This window comes from Schistocerca gregaria, chromosome 6 (assembly GCF_023897955.1).
Source record: "Schistocerca gregaria isolate iqSchGreg1 chromosome 6, iqSchGreg1.2, whole genome shotgun sequence".
Classification (NCBI taxonomy): domain Eukaryota; kingdom Metazoa; phylum Arthropoda; class Insecta; order Orthoptera; family Acrididae; genus Schistocerca; species Schistocerca gregaria.
Window position 1 is genome coordinate 498,143,089 of NC_064925.1, and position 18,853 is coordinate 498,161,941.

Consider the following 18,853-nt stretch of genomic DNA (forward strand, 5'->3'; position numbering starts at 1 on the left):
ACCAGACTGGTCAGCAAGGGACTGAATGGTAGCCTTAGACCTGCTTAGCAATTTTACATAAAACCAGAATTTTCTCAGGTTCTCTGCCAGATCTTTTGCTATGGTCGGACAGTGGCAGTAGTTGTATGCATCGTGCATAGAGATTTTCCGACGCATGAATCTCCACTAATCTTCGCTTGTCTTCATTTATGCATTCCCTTTTGAACCAAGAGTTCAACAGCCTCTGCTTCCTCAGCATCCGCTAAATTTTGTTATTAACCCATGGTGGGTCTTTTCCATCCTTTAACCACTTACTAGGCACGTACTTCTCCAGACCACAATTTACAGTCTGCTTAAACTTTGCCCATAATTCCTCTCCATATATCTTACTGGATCTATGTGATGCCAATTCACCATCTAAGTGAGATGTTCATCTGCTCTATCTAGCACTCTCATAGCCTTCTTGACTGCTTTATTGACTTTCGTTATCATAGTTGCTATAATGACATCATGATCGCTAATCCCCGCTTCTATACTGACATTGTCGATAAGGTCTGGCCTATTTGTAGCTGCAAGGTCTAAGATATTTGCATTGTGTGTGGGCTGCCGAGCTAGCTCAAGACAATTTTCAGAAAAATTGTTCAAAAGTATTTCGCATGACCGTCTATCTGTACCCCCACAATGAATCCATAGACAGCCAAGTCTATACTTGGCAGGTCTAGACGTACCACTTCCAACTGTGCCTAGCTTTACATAAAAAAGGGAAAGGCAATGACTCACATGTAGCAGACTTGTGTGTGGTGCTTACGCACGTACAACAGAAAACAATGGTCACTAGCTTTAAAGTTATAAGAAGTGTTCAAAATTTATGGTTTTTTGTTTGTTTGTAAACAGTCTTCCTGTAAAGTAATTTTCTGCCAACAGGTCCAAAAAAAACCAGATGCAGTGCCCCTATACTTCTGACTAGAAGCAGAGAAGAACGTGAGAGATTAATAACAGAAAAGGTGGCAATTATATTGATGGGCAAAGAAGATGAAACAGAAACTTGTCAAATATCTGAAAAATCATCTGATTCAAAATGTAAAAAGCAAACATTGAGTTCAAAATACCTACTCAAGTTTTTGAATAAGGTTTGTGGTAGTTTTTATGAATCAGATAGTGATGATATAAAATATCAAGTGGATAAGTTTCAAAACTATAACTTTCTTGTAGATTAAATCATTATTTTTTAACCAAAAATCCTCTGTAACCTTTTTGTTACACAGTTTGTATTAAATATCTTAAAAATGATAAATAGGCCTTTATTCTGTGTACAAAGCAAAAATGACAACAGACTATGTTACATGTTCTGTTTTTACACGGACATCTAGCTGTTTTAGCTATTTGTCAAATATTGACATTAAAATGTTAGAAAAAAAAATCATCATTAGTATTGAAAGTACACACATGTATCAGTAGTGACTATGCATGTTCTTAAAGTGTGTGTGTTTGTGAAGTGTACTGTCTTTCTGCAAATAGTGTAGGCATTACTGTTGCAAACTTATAAGGTACACTAAGGTACCTGCACTCTTGATTGACAGCCACTACAAACACACAAGTTACGATGGCTGATAACTGTACGTGAACTAATGACAAGAACATTAACACAACTATTAACTGTCCAAATACTGAGTGCTATCACTGACAACTAAGTGCACATCAGCGCTGAGTAGGTCTCTCTCAAGAACATTTGCGTACGGCAGAGAAGGTGCAAGTGGACGAGGCCCCACTGGCAGCGGTCTGACGGGTTCGTATTTTTTGGCAGGGGTACTGGCTGTGGGCGACAGTGGCATGCTTGCCTTGCCCAGCCACTGCCAACATTGGATAGGTTGCATCGGCACGCCGCCATATCCACTAGCACTAGCACTAGCATGCAAAAAAAAAGCAGATCACACTGGTCAGATCGTTGCAGGTGAGGAAGCCATCTGATACACCCAGGTGACCTGGTGGTGACAACAGCAATGACAGCAGCACCACAACAGCAGCCGCACCGCAACACAATAGCATCTGAAGAGGCATCGCCTTCACATGGATTGGCCATCAGCTGTCTCTGGCCTAGCAGGGTGTACAGGCTGAAATGAGCTGGTTAGTGGGGCACTGGCTGTAGTGGTGTTCTCACATGTGGGGGCTCTGTACCCTATGTGGTGGCAAGAGGCAGAGGCAGTGACGACAGGGCAACATCTGCCTGATGCTCCGATAAACTGGCGGTATCTAGGAAGCCACCATCAGATGCCAATTGATGGGCTGGGGTGGGCAGTGGCTCCATCTTGATGTTGTTGATGCCCACCGCCACATCCAGGTAACGGGAGCCCCCATGTCGCCTGGTCCCTGGGAGGGGGCGCTGCCTGCAGGGGGGCCCTCTGTGCCAGTGTCTGCTGCAGCTGCAGTGGGTCATTGCCCCATTGAGGGTGAAGTTGATTCCAATGGCTGTAGAGCAATGCTCCACCGGTGTCCACGGTGAACATTTGCTGGCTTTGTGTCTCCCAAACCTTAGTTGGGCCCATCTCAACTGCCAAACGGAGGTCCACGCCCAGGTTGATTCACCCACAGCATATTGTGAAGGACACGGCCATGCCAGAGGCCTTGTCACAGTCCGGAGCAGGTGTAACAGCATCTGGGGTTAGCCATGGAGAACCTCTGCTGGGCTGCGCTGTGACCATTCAATATATCCTATATGTAGAAACAACCCTCAGGCTGTGGCAAAGCTGTGTCTCCGCAATATCCTTTCTTCCAGGAGTGCTAGTTCTGCAAGGTTCACAGGAGAGCTTCTCTGAAGTTTGGAAGATAGGAGGTGAGGTACTGGCAGAATTAAAGCTGTGAGGACAGGGCGTGAGTCGTGCTTGGGTAGCTCAGTTGGTAGAGCACTTGCCTGAGAAAGGCAAAGGTCCCTAGTTCGAGTCTCGGTCCGGCACACAGTTTTAATCTGCCAGGAAGTTTCATGTCCTATACACATATAGGAACAGAGGCAATGTTGTATCGACAGTCGAGTCAGCTAAGCTCTTTGCTGACTGTGTCTTAAATGTAAACAACTTGTGTTCTCTCTCATCATTTCATTGGGAGTGAAATGGTGTGGATGTGAGGTGAGTAGTACTGTTCAGGATGCTTAAATTATAGAACAATGATGAGGCCGTTGTGGGCCATTATTGGAGATGATTGTCCATGTCAATTCTTTGATCTCAAAAATCTGTGATAAAGCACTCACAGTAGCTTCTGCCAAAGTGGAGCGTATTAGCCTGCCATATGGATAATTTGACAGTGTATCCACCACTATTAACCACATGGAATGACATGAAGAACCCACAAAATATCAATGTGGATGCGGTGCCATAGCTGATTGGGAGTGAGGCTCAGAGCAAAAGTTAGTGGGTTGGGGGGTGGGGGTGGCTGTGATGCTCAGCACACTGTTTGCACCGGTGGACAAGCTTCTCAATTGCTGCATCAATGTCAGGCCAGTGCACAAAATATCTCACTAGCATTATCATGTTGGATATGCCCCAGTGGAGGAGCACAAGAGTGGAACTGCAGGACCGGTGGGACGGGAACACAGACTTCATCTAAGTCCTTACTAAGGAGTTTTCCATCAACCACTGCCAGCTGATTATGAAAAAGGAAAAAAAAAATTGCAAAGCAGGCCTGACACCTTAGTAGGCAGCAATTGTGGACAGTCTTTAAACTCACATTGAGACATCTGACAGAGCACTGGATCTTGCTGAGTGGCTTTCTGTACGCACTTTGCTCTGACTGGAAGCATATACAACATATGCTGCACTTGATCATCAGTCTGAAAACACAACTTCTGTTTTATAAAATTCTGGGGAACAGGATGTTGGTAACAATAATCTGTTGGGAAGTGAAATCCAAACAAAGCAGTAGATATGGCCCCCGCAAAATCAATTTTTGATAAACATTCACCATCTCCCAATTTCTCAAGGATTTCATTGGTTTGTGGGATCAGTTAAGTATCCACTAATGGCTTAGCATTAATGGTGGATTTGAAATCTCCACATGAATGAAGTGCCATTGGTGGTTTGTGAATGACAACCAGTGGCGTAGACCATGGCTAGAGGTGACCAGTGCAGTGATGGCCAAGCTGTGCAACCCATCAAGTTCCTCCTTGACAGTTGGTCCCAGGGTGAAGGGAATGGATTGAACATGACAAAATGTAAGTATGGCTCTTGGTTTGGGGGTGATGTGTGCCCAAAACATGACACCAAACTCAATGGCAGAGATAATCCAGATCCTGGAACATAACAGAGTCAGAAAGAAAATCTACCATGTCTTGAAACCCAAAGACTGTGAATGCATTGAGACCAAAAATGTTCTTCAAAGTTGTTCTGACTGCTGCCAAAGATATGATTGCCCTTGTGATGAGTTGATACTCGACATCAGTGTGATTTCTCCTTGACCAGGAATGGGCTGGTTTCCATAACAGACCAAATGACGATTTGTGGAGGAGAGAGCAGCTTGAGCCTTTCGGTGGTATGTTTCCAGGCTCACAAGGGCACAGAGGACCAGTGTCAACCTGAAAATGGAATGTTGCTGCTGAATTAACAGCATGATATAACTCTTGCTGGGGTGTTGAGCTGGAGGCAGAGGACTGGCTTTACACTATGCACTTCTGTGAACTCCACGTACCATTCGTGTCGCTAAAACTGCTGTATCTACACTCTTTTTGACAACCGCTATGTACATTAAAATTATGTTGGCTGGTAACTACACACAAATAATGACAAGAACATTAACGCAACTAATAACTGTTGAAGTACAGTCCTATAACTGACAACTAAATGCACATGGGCATGGAGCTGGTCTGACTCTAGAACTTGAGAAGTTATTTTATTTTGTTTCCACTACCAGTTTCGGCAATTTAGTAAGCCATCTTCAGGTCCCATATGCACCTCTAAAAAATAATTAGTATTGGCCCATACTGGGGCCATCTGTTTGTAGACGTCATGAATTCTCAAGTGCTTCTTTTGAAGACTTTACTATGAGTTTGTCAACAATATTCTATATCCCATTTTGTTACATTTCAGCAGCCACCTGCTTTTTGTCTTCCTGCTTATCAAACTGTACCTTGTCCAGCAAGGTTGCTGTTTCTCTCCCCAACTGTGAACTTTTGGAGCATCATGGGCAGGGCCATCCAACCAGCTCAAGATTTTGACAATCTAACTCACCAATCAGACAGAATTTGGCACAGTAATCCCACAAGAGGACATCCAACAACTCAGACAATCAGTGCCATGGTGAATAATTGCTTGCATAAGGGCCAGAGGTGAACCAAAGCATTATTGACTTTCTCTATTAGTAAAGCTTTTTCTCTTGAATGAATTGTACAATTTTTCTGAAATTGTAATCATTTGTTTGTCTGTATATGTACATCACATTACCAATTTTTGTCCCGTTTGAATAATTTCTTTGTAGTGCATCTTTCTTTGTCTTAGAGTGTATATTGTACTTATGAGTAATCTCTCATGTTGAAAATAGTCCCAATCCACTGGAAAATAGCATACCTCACTTCTGTTTACAAAAAGAGCAGAGAATTGCACGCCAGTTTTGTTAATGTACGCTTGTTGATGCTTTTAGAGCATATTATAAGCTGCAACATCGTAATGTTGCCTTAGAAGAAAAGAACCTTCACCAAAAACTCAGCATAGCTTCAAGAATAAACCCTTCATGTGAAACATAGCTTGCTTTATTCACTCACGATATCTTACATTCATACAAGCCATTATTCCGTCTTCTTAGATTTCTGAAAGGCACTCCTTGACCTTGTACCATAGTTTTGACTAACAACTAAGATACAGTAATATAGAGTACCTTCACAGATATGCAAATAGCTTGATGAATATTTGATCACTAGAATGCAGTATCTTGTATTCAATGGCAAATGTTTAAACAGAGGTGAAAGAAATGTTGAGTATGGCTCAGTAAAGTGTAATAGGATCTTCAGTGCTCTCCATACAAATAAAAAGTTTGTAAAAAAAATAGAAACTTCCACATGGGAAAAATATATTAAAAGCAAAGATTCCAAGACTTACCAAGCGGGAAAGCGCCGGCAGATAGGCACAATGAATAAAACACACAAACACACACACAGAATTTCGAGCTTTCGCAACTGGTGGGTGCTTCATCAGGAAAGAGGGAAGGAAAGATGAAAGGATGTGGGTTTTAAGGGAGAGGGTAAGGAGTCATTCCAATCCCGGGAGCGGAAAGACTTACCTTAGGGGAAAAAAGGATAGGTATATACTCGCACACACACACGCATATCCATCCATACATACACAGACACAAGCAGACATATTTAAAGGCAAAGAGTATGGGCAGAGATGTAAGTCAAGGCGGAAGTGTGGAGGCAAAGATGATGTTGAATGACAGGTGAGGTATTAGTGGCGGCAACTTGAAATTAGCGGAGATTGAGGCCTGGTGGATAACGAGAAGAGAGGATATATTGAAGGGCAAGTTCCCGTCTCCGGAGTTCGGATAGGTTGGTGTTGGTGGGAAGTATCCAGGTAACTCGGACGGTGTAACACTGTGCCAAGATGTGCTGGCCATCCACCAGCCACAGGGTGATCCTCATTACCAACAAACACTGTCTGCCTGTGTCCATTCATGCGAATGGACAGTTTGTTGCTGGTCATTCCCCTGTGATGCTTTCTATGTCATCACTTTACTCTCCCACTATATAATGTTTGTTCATCTTTATTAATTCAATTGTTGTTACTGGTCATCAGGGTTTTTCACTCTAGCTGTATATTTTTTTTAATTTTGTTTTATATATTTGTATGCTTGGTGTAGATTGAATATAAGCCAAGTACTTTGTTCTTTGTGAAATACGTTATACGTTATGAATGAAAAAAAAATCAACACAATAGTGGTGCAATATTTTTTTGCACTTAGGGTATGTAAATGCTCTGAGACTGCTCTTGACAATATCTTTTAGACAAATCTAGGGAAAAAAGTCATACCACAAAAACGATAGTAAATGAGCTATTTGATTCATGACAAGCAACACCTTGTGTTAAATGTTGAAACTTGTCACAATAAAAAATCTATTAAATCTTGAGTTCAGGTCGGTAATAAATCAGTCAAAAATTGAGAATTTTAGGAGATTGCTCAAAGACATGAACTGGATAGATGTTTATAATACTTCTGACTCAAATGGAAAATCATTAATAAAGTTACTTCCTCTTTTGAAATTATTTTCTCGTAAAGGTAAATTAAATCAAACATAAGTCTAAAAATAAACCATGGATTACACAAGGAATAAACATATCATGGATAATGGCATTTTCTATGACCTCTCATAAACATTTGACTGTAAATCACAGCATTCTCTTGAGTAAATTAGAATTTTTTGGTGTCAACAGCAGTGTTGCAAAATGGTTTGAGTCTTATCTAACTAACAGAAAATAAAGTTTGTTGTTGGGAAATTCCTGTGCAGTACAACAATATCAGAAATTGAGTCTGCCTTGATGCAAAACACCTTGTTTATTAAATTGTTAATTTTCCCAAACTAGTTTTGGTGACAAATATCACCGTCATCAGTTTTTTTTTCCTTTTAAAATCTAAAACATTAAGAAAATAGCATAGTTATACAAACACAGTGACACATTATTACATTTTTAAATGGATACTTTCATACTACCTTATTTATTATATATTATAGCTTGTTTTCGAGAATTATTGTCGCTGTTTGCAACATATTTTCTATGCTTTTTTTCTGTTGCCATTTTTTCTCAGCGAACATCATGTCATCTGCAACTGTGTGGGCGGCTGTTAGTTAACGAAATACTAGAGGGTGAACTTCGCATGTCAGCAATATACACTTGGGGTTTCAGTAGTGTTGTGGAATCCAGTTATTTCATGTGTACTGGGCTGTTACTTAGTTATTCATGTACTAACATTTGTTGGATGGTATGTGGCTGATTCTATACACAGAAAAAACAAAACTTTTGCACTTTGGTTATGATCAAGAATATTATGCCATATTGCTGTTCGCGTGTGTTGCGAGAGGTGTATCACATGTTGTGAGAAGGCTGTGAAAACTATAGCACGAATCATGATGACTTCTGTTCCTTATTTATGTCGTTGTGTTGATGGAGAAATGGTTATTTTGCCTGTGTGCGCTTTCTGTTGTGTGTCCTTGGTCAGCTCTCTCAGAGCGGTAAATAATGTGTTATTCCAAAATGTTGCGTTTCTGTTTATTACATTTTTCCCTTTGACTATAACTTTTGTTTATAGTAATTTTCTTCTATTGTTAGTTGTCGTTATAGACTGTTGCTGTTTTTCAGAATGTGTAGATTGTTTTCAATATTAGTGGCGTTATGGTTTTTGTTCATTAGGTGTTCTGCAAAAGTTGAATTTGTGAGCTCTCATGTGCAGTACGCACTCAGTCTTCATCTGATTGGGAATTAATTACATGTAGTGTTTGTCAAGGTTTCTTCTTGGGTCCATTGCTTTTTCTTGTACATTAAAGACCTCTCTTCTGTTACATTTCCAGAGGCTGGGTGCATTACAGATTCTCTCCTCTCACCAAATAAGGGTACATCCAGCATTATCAAACAGGATTGTTTTGTTAGTCAACGTGTTATGATGTAGGTGGAATATAAAGTTGGATCGGCATACTAATCTTCAAATTCAGCACTGACATAATTTTTATGGATGACAGTGTGTGGCCACATCGAACAGTACAGGGGTGGAGGAGCTCTTGGAACGAGAGGATATTCTGCAAATGGATTGGCCTGTCTGTTCGCACATGTTAAATCCCATTGAGCACATTGGAATGTGGTCGGGAGACATATTGCAGTGTATCCACTTGCACCAATAACCGTCTAGCAGTTGTCAATCATGGTAGTAGGAATGGAATGCCTTACCACAGGAACTCCTTGCCAGCTTTGTGGCGAGCATTGCAGCACATGGCAGAGTAGGCACTGTTATCTGTGGTGATCACACATCCTATTAGGAACCATGTCCCAACTTTTGTAATGTCCAGGAGACCAGCATAAATTTTGATGACTGTGAATAAAGCTGTCTTACGTGTTCGTCTCATTGCATATTTCTTTTTTATCTCCTGTACTGTAATGTAGCACTTTTTTCTGTGTGTGGTACAAGTTTCATCAAGCTATGTTACCTGGCAGTGACACATTATGCTAAAGTTACTTTCATCCTTAAGTTCTGCACACAATTTATTGTCTGATTATTATTTTCAGTATTATTCCATTCAGTACTATGAAGAACAAAATGTAAGGCATATTTGTCTCAGAAAATGAAATTAACGTATACTAATGGTCTTTTACTGAATGTAAGAGCATTTAATTACTCTTTTATAGCCACCTGTTTATGATTTTTTTCTTGAAATAGTATGTGATACCCATTTTTAATATGTAGTGTAAATGATTTCACAGGAGTGTTACTTATGGATGAAGGCACAGATACCTCCTGAAGGCATCCACAGAAATTCCTATTACGTTAGTTACTTGGACACTTTTATCACTCCTTCTGCTGTAGTTACTGGTAGTCAGTTGAAAGATATATCAAAGATTCCATGCCGAGAAAAAACACCAGTGAGGGGGTCCTTGGTAAGAGTTCATGAAAGAAAAATCTGATTGTATGTTTGTTTGGTTTATAATATTTATTGTACTCAATTGTGTACCTTATTACATCATTCTTTGTCTTTTTCTTATAGAGTAAAGCAGATACCAACCAAGAAGACTATTATCAACTGTCTGATTTGAAACCTGTAAAGTATGTCCCTGAAGGACCTTCTGATTCATTGGATAGCCAAGAAGAAACTGAATTTTCATATGACGATAATGAAAAGCAAGATGTTTTGAGTTGTTCTACATCTTCACCTCCCTTGCCGACTGAATCATTCCTTTCTTTCAGAAAAGATTGCATTCTAAAGAACTGGAAAATGCAGGTTAATAACAAAACCATGAGTGATGTTACAATTCATGTCAAGGGCAACGTGGAAATTGCAGCACACAGACTAGTGTTTTTTGCTCAGGCTCCTTCGATATTATGTGACATTTCAGAAAAACCAGGAGAACAAGGTCATCTGCAGTGGAAAGATGTGTCATTCAGCTCAGCTTTAGCATTTCTGCATTACATTTATTGTGGGAGTGTAGAGGAAATTTACTCACTACAAGAGGATGTGAATGATATTCGATCATTAGCTGTAAGATATAATAAGTCTGAACTTTTGAACCACCTTGACAAGTTGAAGAACATGGGTAGTAGTGCTTTGAAGCACTTACATGATGAATGTTTGAATAGCAGAATAGGAGAGAAATATAACAGTAGTAAACCAGAAAGAACAAGCAGAATGTCTGATACATTTCAGTCACATTCTGAACTTGATATTGAAGATTCAGCTGATATTCCTCAGCAACGAAACCTACAGCAAGCTTCTGCTGCTGATAACTTCTGTGATATTGACTACACAGAATATAGCTCTAACCCACAAAGATTTGAGGAAATATTGAGTAAGTCACAAATAAACGAAAATGATAATCACAGTGATAGATCGTCTCCAGATATATTTTCAGAATCGCACACACCTATTAAAACTAATGATATTCAGCGTGATAATATTGACATTCTCTCAAGTATGCTTTGTAAGCTTACATCAGGTCATGAGCCAACAAATATAGATGATTCCGTAACAGACATGCATGAAGATGCAGATTCTGTTTGTGATTTAACTCAAGGAAGTCCAGAAGACTATCTTACTTCAGACTGTGAGCCAGCAAAAGTAGTAGAAGTACCAGATGAGTCTTTATCAGAGATGCCTGAAGATGAAAATGCTTCTTGTAATTTAGCACCAGGAACTCCTGAGGAGTATCATTCCATTAATTTTGCTGGTGTATTAACAACCACTCCAACACCTGCAAAGAGAAAACTATCTGACGCCATCTTGACACCATCCAAATGTGATTCTCCAGCAAAAAAAATCTGCAAAGAGAGAGACAGTTCACCCTTGCAATTAGAAAGCATTAATCCAACTAAAGTTTTGAGCATTCCAACTGATTCTTTCATTGATACAATAGATTTAACACAAAAGAGTGATGGATCATATGAAAATGAAGCATATCAACAAAATTGTGCCGGTAGCTCTATTATGGAAGAAAATAATCAACCAGATAGTGGAGCTGCAGGAACTAATGGCAGTTCATGTGAGGCTCTCCCTCTGACAGCTTCAAAGATTCATTCTTTCGAAATAGGAAAATCAGATAAAGAAATTCAGTATAATTTGAATAACTGTTCTGAAGAAACTAGTAAAGGAAATGATGCATATTGTTCTGACAATTCCACTGCTGATCCAGAAAATTATGAAAATACTTCATTGCTGACTAGTCCATTGGAGTCTTGCAGAACAGAAGAAAGTCCAGATTATGGAATCACAACATTTGCTTCACCAAAAAGTACATCGAAACCTATAGATCAAGTAACAGAAGAAACACATGCCAATTCTCCATTATCTGGAACCCCACTGGCTCTTCGTTGTTTGTCTCAGTTTCCAGATGCAACTATGAGGCGTAGTTTATCTCAAATGATGTCCCATTTAGTTGACAAAGATACACAGTCGCTTATTTTGGCACGTGATGAAGTAGAATGCAAGCAGATTTCCTCAGATGTCACTAGTACTCATGATCCTGACACACCAAAAACACTTAATCAAACAGGTATGGATTCTTTAAAAATGATGCTGGAGGATTCTTTTGTTGACCAAATCCGAGATAACTCATTTTTCAGGGAGGAATTCGTAAACAGCCCGTCTGGGTCTCATAGAACTGAAACACATGACAAAAAGGTTAACAATGAGAATTCTGGAAATCCAGAATACCAATCAATAACTCCAGTCAACAAATCAAGTATATCTGAAGAATTAACACCTTTGCCTGACTATAGTACAATGAAGACACCACAGCTGAAGGTGGGTATTGTTAATATGTTTTATTACAGCTCCTTAGCTGTGTGTGTGTGTGTGTGTGTGTGTGTGTGTGTGTGTGAGTGTGAGAGAGAGAGAGAGAGAGAGAGAGAGAGAGAGAGAGAGACTGTTTCCTTATTATATTAAATCTACCTTATGTAAACAAAAGTAACAGCAATGTGGTTGTCACTTACCTCATGTAAAGATTTAAATGACCTTCAGTTTTTCCACACCAATGAAAGTTTGTCTCCATAGGGGGAGCTGCTAGTGTAGTCTATTGTTAGAAGTTCCAACAGAGAATGAATATTAGAAAAGGTGGATTTCTGTTGTTGTGCTGAGTATCATCCTAAATCATAGCTGTGGAAAGTTTTGTACACAGTATGATACAATTTAAAAATAATTACCTTTTTAAATCAGTGTTTGAGATTTGGAAAATATTCTTCTTCCATGACCACTATCTATCTTTGATTCAGTTAATCAAATAAATAATCTTGAAGATGAGTGTCACTCTGGGCTCCCAACAACAGTTACTAAAAAGGTAACCACACTTTGTGTTGGAACATGTTGCAGAGAGATTGGTAGAAGAATGATATGCATAATTTATTTTATTGTTAATGCGGTCTCTGCTAGTTCATTGTATGATGTTTCCAAATATTTAGCATCAGTGTATCTGTTAAGATCATATCTGACTTTAATGGCATTCCCTTTTATGTTAACTCTGCCTTACTAATACCCCCTAACACACCTTATTAATAGTCCTGATACACTACTGTTATATGCACAAAGTCAGCTGCCATCACTGCCATCTCCGCCCTCTCACTGCCATCTCCAGCCTCACATGACACCAGAACAGCTCAACAAAGTGCATGTTGGCAACACAAATCAAGGAGGCTATGATGTCCAGGTCACCAAGTACACCGCAGTGCCATTCCCTTTATGAACTACTGCTCGTTTCATCTGCAATTACTGCCTTATCATCCACTATAGGCAGAAATAATATTTTTAATGAATGAGGACAGACATATTTGTGAATTTCTGGGTCAGGTAAGTCTATGGAGCAGGACTGGATTTTATACAGTTTGAAATTTGCCAGAGAGGATGCTGATATCAAGTCAGGTCAGTTGTAACCGTGGATCACGGCTCAGTCAGCCATCAGCGTTTGTTGGTAAGCACCAGGAGACTAGCAAGTCATATATTTAGCTCTTTCTGTTATTTTCATTGTTGTCCGTGTAATTCTTAAGTTAGTGATGCTAGGATGGATAGGGTGTGTGCAGATGTGGGAGGGGCTGGATGCAGTTCGCAAACAGCTAAAGATGCTTGTGGCTGTGGTCAGCCATCTGCAGGCTTCTGTCCCAGGGTGTGGCAGCAGTGCATCGTATGGGACATGTCAGGTGTCGCTTGTTTCACACATGTGTTCTGCTAAAGAGGCACTTTCCAGTGTACCCGAAGTGGGGGATCCGTGCTTACTGCCGGGATAGTGGGAGGTTGTTACAATGTTGTGTTTCTGAAGATGGAGAATCAGTGTGATGGAGGCTGGCCATTGGCCTCACTCATTTACTCTGTGAGTTGACAGATGGCCACTCCTTTAGCAGGGTCTGAGCAGGCACTTCAGTGTTATGCATCATATGGAGCACCTGAAGGAAATCATTTGCTGAAAGGAATTCTAATGTGTGCTTGGTATGTCTGTCAGAGGGGGCATCATCCGTGCTGTGGAGGTAGTCCTGCCTGCTGGTAATGAGGGTGAATGCTATAGTAGTCTGCAGGTTGTTGCTGCTGTAGGCATCAATGATGACTGTCACTTGAGTTCTGAGCCCATCCTCAGTTCTCATGGGCAGATGGCAGAAGTGGTGATGACTGCTGGCCTCGCTCGCAGGGTGCAGACAGAGCTCACAATTTGGGTGCAAACAGAGCTCACAATTTGCAGCATCGCACCAAGAATTGATCAGTATCCTTTGGTTTGGAGACAAGAGGAGGTTCTCAACCAGAGGCTCCATTGATTCTGTGACGAACATGGCTGCAGACTTCTGTACATGAATTATTGGGTGGGGATGGACTTCAGAGGAGTTATGGGAAAAGTTTAAATTTATTTTAAATTATGCTCTTGACACATGTGCCAAGTAAGTGGATTATGGATGAAAAAGAGCCTACATAGTTCAATAATCAAATTCGGAAAATGCTGAAGACACAGAGGTTATTGCACTCCTGCTTCACAAAGGAAAGCACAAATTTCGGCAGGCAGAAGTTGTTAGAACTTCATGTGCCCGTAAGAAGATTAGTCAACAAAGCATACAACTACTTCCACCATAGTACCATAGCGAAAGATCTTTACAAGAACATGAGAAAATTCTGATCGTACGTAAAATCATTAAGAGTGTCGAAGGCTTCTATCCAGTTAACTCATCAACGAGTCTGGGGTGGCAATAGAACACAGCAAAAGGAAAGCTGAAGAAGTTTTAAATTTAATGTTTAAGAAATCATGCAGACGGATCGTGCAAAAATACTGTCGGTGGTCTGTCGCGTAGACTCCTGCGTGGAGGATATAGATATAATCTTCCCTGGAACAGAGAAGCAACTGAAATAGTTGAAAAAAAAAATCTCCAGGTGCAGATGGAATACCAATTCAGTTTTACAGAGAGTACCTTGTGATACTGGCCCTTACATAGCTTGCAATTATCGTGAATATCTCACCCAGCAAAAAGTCCCAAGCAGCTGGAAAAAAGTGGAGATGACTCCTGTCTATAGGAAAGATAACAGGACAGACCCACAGAATTATAGACCAATATCCTTAACATCGATGTGCTGTAGGATTCATAAACACATTCTGAGTTTGAATATAATAAATGTCCTTGCGACTGAAAAGTTTCTGTCCACAAAACAGCATAGTTTTAGAAAGCATCACTCATGCGAAACTAAACTTGCCCTTTTCTCACATGATGTCCTACAAACCATGGATGGAGGGCAACAAGTAGCTTCCATGTTCTTAGATTTCTGGAAAGCGTTTGACACGGTGCCCCACTGCAGACTTTTGAAGAAGGTCCATGTTATGGATTGGGTTCCCAAATATGCGAGTGGCTCAAAGACAGTAATATAACCCAGTACATTGTCCTTGACAACGAGTGTTTATCAGAGACAGGGGTATCATGAGTGCCCCAGAGAAGGGTGACAGGACTGCTCTTCTCTATCTACATAAATGATCTGACTGATAGGGTAGCAGCAATTTATGGCTGTTTGCTGATTCCTGTAACATTCATTAGAAGTGTGCTGCTGTCGCATTGATTAAATATCTAGGTGTAAATTTGCATAGTGATGAAAAATGGAATAAGCTTGTCAGGTTGGCAGTAGGGAAGGGGAATGCTCAATTTCGTTTTATTGAGAAAGTTTTTGAGAACATGTAGCTCATTTATGGAGGAGCTAGCGTATAGAACACTAATGTGATCCATTCTTGAGTACTGCTCCTGTGTTTGAGGTCCTCACCAGATCAGGTTAAAGGAAGACAAAAAAGCAGTACAGAGGTGTGACGCTAGATTAGTTACTGGTGGGTTTGAAAACCACACAAGTACTTCACAGATGCTTCAGCAACTCAGTTGAGACACTTTTTGCAAGACACCATTGCAAAAATTTAGAGAACCAGCATTTGAGGTCAAATGCAGAATGATCCTACTGCTGCCATTGTGTATTTCGTATAAGGACCACAAAGATAAGATGAGAGAAATTAGTGCTTGTACGGAGTTTTGTAGCCAGGCTTTTTTCCCTTGCTCTATTTGAAAGTGGAACAGGAAAGAGAATGACTAATAGTAGTGCATAGTGTCCTCTTCCACACACCGTGTGCTGGGTTATAGACTATGTATGTGGATGCAGACATAGATCAATGCTAACCTTGACCTGAAGCCATACCTGATGCCTCCCCACACCATGTCATCAGGATTAACATTGCTACGTGTTTTCTAAACCGGAAGAATGTGTCCTCTCCCCAGGTTGCCTCCTTACTCACTGATGATGATCATTCTGGGTTGTGCAGAACTACAATTCATCACTGAGTACAGTGTGACATCATTCATAAATTTCCAAGCTTCACCACCACAACACCACTGCAGACACAGCAGTTTGCCCTGGGGTGTTAATGACAGCCTAAGCATGAGACCGTAATTCCATAGTCCAGCTGCTGCTAGTCTCGTTCGAGTGGTGCAGGATGACAAGCATGTTGCAGGGAGTCTATTACCCGTTCTCAGACAGCAGAAACAGATGTAAAGGGACTATGGAGTGCTTGGTGCACAATGAAGAGACAGCTGGTCCATCCAATTACTGAGCATGGCTCCCAGCATAGAATGCTTGACTTTGACTGTTTCACAGCCAGTGCCACTTGGAATCTTCCCACAACTCTTGCTTTTCTGAATTGCACAGGTGGGAACTATCCTTGCAAACATATCCTTCGTTCCCATTACCCCTTCCTGGCCACAATCTTCACTAGTCTCTCTTCCCCACCCGCTTTGCTCCTCTTCCCTACTATCCCTACAACTCTACATATGCCTTCATCCCACCAGTGCACCTACGTAGTCCTTTTCCCTTGTGTACTTCTCTCCTCTCTCTTTTCCCGCTTTGTCCCCCCCCCCCCCCCTTCCTCCCTCCCCGTTTCCACCACAGCCCCACAATGTTACACCTTGCAGCCCATTATCCTTACCTTACCACGTCTCTGCATACTCCCACAGGAGACACTAGTAACTTCCCCCACCCCTGTCCCTTCCTAGCCTACACCTCTTCTGTATTGCCAGTAGCTGACATTTCTGCCTACCTCGCATCCAGTCATAGTCTGTCCTTGGCACCCAGAGGCACTAGTGGTCATATGTGTGTTAGTTATGCATGTGTGAATGTCAGTGTTTTTGTTGTTAGTTCACATAATCAAATTGGAGGTAAGTGAGGTGTTTTTGTTAAAAGTTGTGGATTCAGACAAATCCCTTATTAGTGAAGATCACAATTATAATTTTAAAAATCTTAATTTCACAGTCTTGGTAATAGAGGATTTCTCTGAATTCACAACTTTTATGTATGTAAATGATGACTAACTGAAACCCTCAGCTGCCGACAGGTGTTGTTGATATAGCTCGATGTGGACAGCTGAAAATGTGTGCCCTGACCGGGACTCGAACCCGGGATCTCCTGCTTGCATGGCAGACGCTCTATCCACCTGAGCCACCGAGGACACAGATGAATAGCGCGACTGCAGGGACTTATCCCTTGCACGCTTCCCGTGAGACTCACATTCCCAACTGTCCACAATTCTACATATGTAATGTACCTTATAGACATTTGCCCATCCACTCATTACTCGCACACGCTTTGGCGATTCCCGTAAGAGTTTGGGCAACCTGTGTGCATTCGCACAGACGAAGGTCACTGGCTGGGTAGCCTTTAACTATATATATGAAGACAGTACCTGTTCCCGAATTAACAGAATACTATTTCCAGGGAAAAGCTGCACTGTCATCAACAGTATTCTGTTCTTTCGAACTATCTTCATTCAATGCCAACAGCCTTGCCGCAGTGGTAACACTGGTTCCCGTCAGATCACTGAAGTTAAGCGCTGTTGGGCTGGGGTAGCACTTGGATGGATGACCATTCAGTCTGCGGAGCACTGTTGGCGAGCGGGGTGCACTCAGCCCTTGTGAGGCAAACTGAGGAGCTACTTGACTGTTGATTGAGAAGTAGCGGCTCCAGTCTGAGAAACTGACATATTGCCGGGAGAGCGGTATGCTGACCGTATCCAGTGACGCCTGTGGGCTGAGGATGACTTGGCGGCTGGTCAGTACCATTGGGCCTTCATAGCCTGTTTGGGTGGAGCTTTGTTTAGTTTAATCTTATTCAGTGTGGCTGTCTGCCATTCAGCATCTACTCTCTGTTCTGATTAGCAATCTATCATTTTCTTATAGCTGGCAGTATCTACTTACCGCAGAGACAACTATGCAAATACACGAACTTAGAAAACAAAGTTATGGAATTTTTAGATTTTCAGCTATTACCATGTTATCAGGGAAAGTGAAATATATGATACTGATGGAAGAAGGGGATGAAATGCCACGTGCTGAAGGTTAAAAAAAGGTTGCAGGGAAGATCCAGAAGTAACATTCTTATATAATTTTCCAATGTTTCTACATGTCCGTCTATTTTAAGGCTGGAATTACAGCAAATTTTCTTTTCACTTTTAGTAACAGAGATATTGATAGCGTATTTCTCATTCAGTGATCAAAATCCCACGAGCTTTTGATTGAGCTCTTCTCGGCCATTGTCAGATGGTAAATGACTGCCATGTTGCTGTGGCCTCACTATTAGAAAGCTGTGCTGCTGGCTGTGTTGCCACTGGTGCTCTTTTCCTTGCCAAATGTTGTAATGTTTTCATCTTGTGTCTGTCGCACCTGCAATGGCTAGGTCCCAGGATGTGCCGAGCTACAAACTGCCATCCTTATTGAGAGTGTTTTCAGCTATTTTATTTCTACGGCTTCTTTTATAATGCTATCGCAAAATCTCTTGTACTCATGACGACAGATGTTTCATTGAACAGAAATCAATATGTATTTTCTAAATCATTTTGCCCCAAGGCTGATTTTTCAGGATAACATAGATGTAAGCACCTCTTGTAGTCTGCCTGGTGTTGCTCCATAGTGTGTACTGTTTGGCCGAGGCAGTAGCAACCACACTGACACGGTATGTTGCCCATTTCAAGATTATCTTTCACAGGCCCCCTCAGCTGTCATATTTTTTGTGGGGGCCGGAAAACTGATGAGATGTCTCTCTTCAGAAACCAACTAATCTTTCCAAACATTTGTTCTCTCCTTTGGTGGTGTTTTTCCTACATGTATCAACAGAAATAGCCTGTGATACCTGGCGGTGATGTAGCTATTCTCCAGAAATCTT

The 18,853-nt window shown here is 41.1% G+C and overlaps 1 protein-coding gene and 1 non-coding gene across 4 annotated transcripts in view; one reads left to right on the forward strand and one right to left on the reverse strand.

The window, feature by feature from the left end:
- Nucleotides 1-18,853, forward strand: part of LOC126279033 (uncharacterized) — a 158,263-nt gene that overhangs the window by 88,547 nt on the left and 50,863 nt on the right. For all 3 annotated transcript variants that reach the window (XM_049979430.1, XM_049979429.1, XM_049979431.1), the window contains exons 5-7: nucleotides 904-1,109; nucleotides 9,423-9,596; nucleotides 9,704-11,953. In XM_049979430.1, coding sequence (XP_049835387.1) covers nucleotides 904-1,109; nucleotides 9,423-9,596; nucleotides 9,704-11,953 — 2,630 coding nt within the window. The remainder of the gene's footprint in view (nucleotides 1-903; nucleotides 1,110-9,422; nucleotides 9,597-9,703; nucleotides 11,954-18,853) is intronic.
- Nucleotides 17,071-17,145, reverse strand: Trnaa-ugc (transfer RNA alanine (anticodon UGC)). Its single transcript has one exon. It is a non-coding gene; the product is annotated as a tRNA-Ala (tRNA).